This window comes from Oculina patagonica, unplaced genomic scaffold (genome assembly GCF_052425735.1).
Source record: "Oculina patagonica isolate OP01 unplaced genomic scaffold, crgOcupat unplaced1195, whole genome shotgun sequence".
Taxonomy (NCBI): Eukaryota; Metazoa; Cnidaria; class Anthozoa; order Scleractinia; family Oculinidae; genus Oculina; species Oculina patagonica.
The window spans coordinates 1-6,305 of NW_027557188.1; the positions used below are offsets into that span (position 1 = coordinate 1).

General features: G+C 37.6%; 1 protein-coding gene across 2 annotated transcripts; it reads left to right on the top strand.

Annotated features, from left to right (window-relative positions):
• Nucleotides 1-40: 40 nt before the first annotated feature.
• LOC144639687 (LIM domain-binding protein 2-like) lies at nt 41-3,473 on the top strand. 2 transcript variants are annotated; one of them, XM_078498967.1, is made up of 3 exons: nt 41-921; nt 1,259-1,329; nt 2,181-3,473. In XM_078498967.1, the coding sequence occupies exons 1-3, from the start codon at nt 884-886 to the stop codon at nt 2,249-2,251; spliced, it is 180 nt and encodes a 59-aa protein (XP_078355093.1). In that variant the 5' UTR covers nt 41-883; the 3' UTR covers nt 2,252-3,473. The 2 variants fall into 2 exon arrangements, with proteins under 2 accessions (XP_078355093.1, XP_078355094.1); XM_078498968.1 differs by lacking the exon at nt 1,259-1,329 and having other exon boundaries at nt 53-921.
• The last annotated feature ends 2,832 nt before the right edge of the window (nt 3,474-6,305 follow it).

Below are 6,305 nucleotides of genomic sequence, written 5' to 3' on the forward strand. Positions count from 1 at the left end.
ACTTAAGGTCGCGGGGGACACCTTAGGCTCATCATTATGCATTTATTTAAAGCGTATGTACGAAGTTCAACGACTGACATCGAGAACTTTACGACGAGATATTTGCATAAAAAATATGAGCACGCGCGCGTGATTTGATGTGTTTGTGTCTGGAATTGTTTGTCTCTTTGAAAACGCATTGTTCTCATCATAAAAGCGTGGAATATAATTACCATAATTACCATTTTAAAAACCGTTTTTTGATCGGGACACCTTCGGAAATCTCAAAGTTTGGACTTTTTCCGACAATTTTGTGGCAGAGAATTCAGCGCGGATATAGAACTTCATGAGCTGCCACTGCAAAGAGGTAAACTAGGAATACTGTAGTGTGTCATAACAGAGGCGGAATTTTAAAAGAGCGCTTTTAGAAAGAGGTAGAAGGCATTCAATTAAAATTTGCGCATTTAAACCGCCATAACTTGCTGGAAAACTTTAAATTAAAAAATCCGCTTCTGTTATGACACTCTAGAGATATTGACTGATTAGTTTTTGACAAGATCACAGTGTGCTGTCTCCTACTCGTTCTACAAACTCTGCTACGAAATCATGTTGTTCCCAATTTGGCAGTATCGTGGCTATAACATCGCCGTAGGTACAATCTACCAAATAAAAGATGACATACATAATCTTTTATCATTTCTTTGTCTCTGTAAAATTTGAGCTTAATCGCATTCATAACAGCCGAGGAATAAGCGTTTTAAAAGATGCAGGTCTAGCAAAATTTCGCTTCATGAATGTATTCATGCTGTATATATCCCCCGCGACCTTAAAACCATCCAAAATTTTCAGAATTATGAAAATACAATAATGCTCTTATTGTTCACTTCAAAATGCAGATTGGGTTATGAAGATGGTGAAAGCAGTTTCCCTGACTTTTCTTCGGTAAGTGTAGATCCTCCCTCACATGTTAATTGACCTCTGACAAAGTTATAAATAAATGTAATAAACAACCTCCCCACTGTTACACAATGGAAAGAAAAATTGGTTTAGTCAGTAGTGTTTAACAATTTTGAAAAAGTTATACAACTTGAAGAAGCATAAACGCTGCCGGCGCAGGAAGTTTGGTCAAGTATCTTACCCATGAATCGAAAAAATTTTGTGCAAGGTTTTTTCATCCTGTGTTTCCTCCAGTAAATTTTCTTGCTTTACAAAACAATAGGGGACCTGTTTTTGTAATACACTTTGTTTTGTTCTTTACAAGTTGTTTTTATTTTGTCAGAGGGAAATTGAAGAGGGAGGATTTACCGAAGGAAGCTCAGAACACTTGCATTAACCCTTTTCAGATCCAAGGTCAGAACTTAAATTCTCCTTATTTGTTAGCTTACTTTTGGTATGACTCTCTTTGGGAGAAGTTAGTTCCAAAGGAGCTTTGACACTTTGGCAATTTATTACAGTGCGACTGCTGTAACTGTGGTAACCCAATCATATTAGTTAAACGCCTAAGTTAAATCTATTTAACAAAATGAAAATTTGCAACAGACAACTATAAGGCTGAATTCATTCTTTATTTCTTTTCCTGGCCGGGGCAACTGTTCCCCCTGCACCCTCCCCCCCCCCTCCCCCAAATTTGTACAGCCCTCCAACTTGCACTTTCACTGTGTCAAATTTGAAAATGATAACCATCAGTTAGCCAATTTCTATGAAGAAAACAATTTTAAACCGTGTTAACTGTAAACAACTTTTAAAGCTGTTTTAGCTTTGGTGCGAATTGGGTATTAAACACGTCAGATGTATCGAGGAAGCAGAATAGAGAATTTCAACTCAATTCCAAAGTGAAGTATTTTGTATTGAACCGAGAACTTACTGACTCAGTCAGCTGATGCTGGAATTCACTGCCTCTATTCTACTAGGTAAAAAGGTTTAAATAAATAATTTTTAATCACTTTGGTACTTGTACCTTTTTACTGTGCATTTAATGAGCACGAATTCAGATGCTATGCCCTTTAATTCATTAACCCGGGGGCCTGCTTTAGATGACCAGTCAAATTAAAGGAACTGTTTACTTGTGTACATGTATCACAGTTTTTATTGTTTAAATATCTATTGGTGTTCGCCGCACAGTCTACCATGTGGTGATTACAGTTTAATACTACACTCTTGAACCAATCAGATTACTTAGATCATTTGATTTCTGTTACCAGGCTGGAGAACACTCAGTATGATGCCAGCAATGGTGTCGGTGACGACGGCGACTTTGGTAACAGTCCGATGAGTGGTAGTCCCAGTCTATGGAGCGCAGACAGAAAGCCAAACCAAGACGACAGTATAGGAGACTAACCCACTAACATTGGACATACGGTTTTACACCCATTCAAAATGGGCATCATTATTTATCCTCGCAGATGCCCGCTTTAATATTGCGCTTTATTTCATCTTACATGTCCTGAGGACATTTCAGGACAGTGGTACATGAAGGCCACATGGACTTCTGGCCAAAGTTTGTAAACTTTCACTCTCTAAAAGAGTTTAAATGTAGAGATTTTATGAGGGTTGTTTAAAGTTATTTATGCTCTTTCTGATAACATTCTTGCGACAGATATAATTTTGACCAGTCATTGCCCTCTTGTAGTCTCTTTTTATTAGTAGAATTTACCAACATAAAGTATTTTGCATTTTTCCGTTTTCGTGGAATAAAAAAAGGTCTTTGCTCTCATGGTGTTAAAAATGAGATTGTAGAAACAATGTCTGCTTTATCCAGTCGCATATTATTTTACAGACTTGCAAAAGGTAGTTAATATGTCGCTGATGACTCTGTGTTTAAGGATGCTTTCTTGCCTAGCAACAGTGTATTGACTCAGTCGGTTCTCAAGTTTTTGGAAAAAAGTCTTAATAAATACTGGAGAAAATTATCCCCCGATCTTAGATTTTAAACTTAAGAAGATCATTAACAATAATTATTGTGCGTTAAAAAAAAAAAAAACAATTGTGCGCTCAATTTGCTTAACTTGCAAGGAATAAATCATTTGCCTGACCTGCAGAAGCACAATATTTTGCATGTGCCTATTTTGCCTTGTTCTGTTTCTCTAGCAGTGCTGTAAAAATACTCCTGGAGGAAACTAGCAGGCTACAATTCTGACACTTGTTCCCTTCAGCCATGATTAAAACCGAGCTTTCTATTAATGTCAAGAGTGTTTTTTTAAGTTATGAAAACGGGGAAAGGGTAACGTCTCTCAACATTTTTGACGGAGATTGTTTCAAAGGATAAAAACCACTTAAATTCCACTGTTGTTAAACTCTTCAGACCCAGTACAGCAATATTAGGAATACCATATGTGTTGTCGTGTGTGTTAACGCTCAAAGGCTCAACTTATATAGTATTCCTTATCATTGCAAACTATTTTAGTTTTGTTGTACAAAGAACATAAATCAAAGTAACAAACACATTATCATATTCCATTCAATAATAAAGGTTATAAAAATATTGAATACTGTTATTTGGGTCTGCTTTTGTTTTGTTTGTTTTCTTTTCTTTCTTGTCACAAATTGCAAGTATTCCCCCGAGCCCCCTTTCCCGATCTCGTGACAAAAAAACCCCGGAGACTCTAGGTCTCTTTGTAAATGTCGGAGAGACGATTAACGATTTATTCCTTTTCTTTAAGGTAGTTTTCAATGCTAATTGTGAGTTTTAGTTAAAGGAGAAACAAACGAAGTGAACGAAAAAGCAAATGGGATTTATCATTTTTGAATAAACTGAATTGGTAGTTGACGCAAATCCCGGATTAACTTAATCCTTACCTTGAAGGACTAGGCCCTGTTTCGACCCTGCTGGGTAATATTATTACATCGCACCTAGAATAATTGTCATCCCCACATGTACTTAACTTGTTCTTCTTGTGTCGAACCCTAATAAAACTGTTGTAATGCAGTTAAACGGGAAGACAATCCTCTTTTTCTTTCTTTTTTTTTAGCGATGCTTGTCCAGGGGTTGAGTCTCTTCTTTGTTCGTTTGGTTTCCTGCTTACTTTATTTTTTGGTGCAAGTATTACACCCAGTCGCACAAAGATTTAAAAAAAAATGTGTCGTCTACCTGATTATTACAACTTTTTAAATTAGGCGTTTGCCTTTTGTGATACTTTTTTATATATTTTAAGGGAAAGAAAAATTTGTATATAGAAATCAAAATCAGGGGTCAGTTTTCGTCTGCATACCGTCCCGCAGTACTGCGGGAGCAGGGATGGCGCAGTAGGGAGAGCGCTCGCCTCCCACCAATGTGGCCCGGGTTCGATTCCGGCCCAGTGCCATATGCGGGTTGAGTTTGTTGTTGGTTTTCGCCTTGCTCCGAGGGTTTTTCTCCTGGTCCTCCGGTTTTCTAGCCTCCTGAAAAACCAACATCTCCAAATTTCAATTCGACCTGGATAGAGGACCCGCATGAAAACCAGCTATAGATCAATGATGTGGCTTCCTCTCTAAATATAGCAATAACATGATCGTAGATTGATGTTAAAAAGCAAAACCTTTTTAGAAGGAAACCAAAAAACAAGATTCTCAAACTGTTTTGCAATTTTAACACGTTCGCGCCTTTTTTTTCATAATTTGCATTTAACCAATCGTTAACGCCTTTCCTGCATTGTGCAAATTAATTTATTCAAAGTTACTGCATGTGAAACTTTTCCTTCATTGAACCACGTTTTGCTGCAAGAGTCGTCGAAGTTATGGAACAGGAAAGCATTTTCTGCTGGACGCAAATTCAGAATGTTTCAGAGCTTGCATATGCCACGGAAGAACAATAAATGGTTTTCGCTTTGTCTGAAAAATACAAGCTTGAGGTAAGTTGAGAAAATGACCGGGCTTTATAGTTCAAACTTTTCGCTCCGAAAATGTTCTACAACAGTCAATTTGATTTATTATCACTAGTGTAAATTGTTCCCTTTTCGTACCGGTGCCAGAAACGTTTATTCATTTTGTGGTTTACATTGCTCTTCTTAAAGCTAGGAAACTTGTTTGGGGCAGTTTAAACTGATGAATACAAACTTGAGGGAATCTCGAGTTCATGCATTGTATACAAGAATGCATATTAACGTCGTCGAATAAGTAGTTATGGACTACTTCTGTGCATAATTTATTATGGACAATAATGAATTTATGTGTCGTGCATGTCGTACTGACATAGACACAATATTTCTTGATAAATAACAAGCTACTTCATTTCAAAACTATAACATAGAATGAGAAATTAAGACCTGAAAGAAGACTTGAAAAAAAAAAAACCGAACCGGCCAAGAGCACTGTCGGAATGGATGTAATATAATTACATGTAGTCTTTAGTAGAATTACAAGGATATAACATATAAAACTATAACATAGAATGAGAAATTAAGACCTGAAAGAAGACTTGAAAAAAAAAACCGAACCGGCCAAGAGCACTGTCGGGATGGATGTAATATAATTACATGTAGTCTTTGGTAGAATTACAAGGATATCAGCGGGTACTCTTCTGCTGTCGTGATCCTGTCACTTTTCTAAATTCTGAATTTAATCATTCACTTTTCCACGATCTCAAATAACTAGTAAAAATGCACGTATTTGCTCAGTTGCTTTCCTCAACAGTTTCAGGATAATTTAACTGACGATACAACAACTTACAAAGACTTGGAAAAGAACTTTTCTCCATTTTTGCAGTTGGTGAGTGTTGTTTTCGTTGCTCTTATTTTCTTTAAAAAATGTGTATTCCTTAGAACGATGTCACTGCCATAGAATCACCGTGGGCACTTGGGCTAGGGGTGCAGCTCCTTAAGGCTGGTTCTCAGATGATCGCCCCGATCGTCTTTGTCGCTTCTGTCGTTTGCAAAGTCTGAGGTGATTGGAGCAAGCAAACTTTTTGAAGCGACAGAGACGATCGGGGCGATCATATGATAACCAGGCTTTAGGCATATACGGAACACAGGCTTTTCTATGAAGCGTTTTTTTGATAGACCTGTATAAAAATTCACATAGTAAGGGCCTCTTTATATGGAAGAAAAGTGACAAAAGTTGACCCTGGTAGTAGGGTGACCCTGGGTAAAGGCCCAGGGGGGGTACTCCAGCTTGTAAATGACGGGGATGATCGAATGAAGGCAAAACTCAGGACCCAAAAAAATCCCTAAGTCTTCCGACATTACCCAAAAAAAATCCCTGGACCAAAAAATAACCCCCCCCCCCAAAAAAAAAAAAAATCCCTTGTGAAATTACCCCCTAAATTGCCAGGAGGGGCAATGCAACGCTCGAGTTTGATTATTCATCATACCATAAATACGCCAAAGCCACGCCGAGGCACTTTAGTTCGTTTT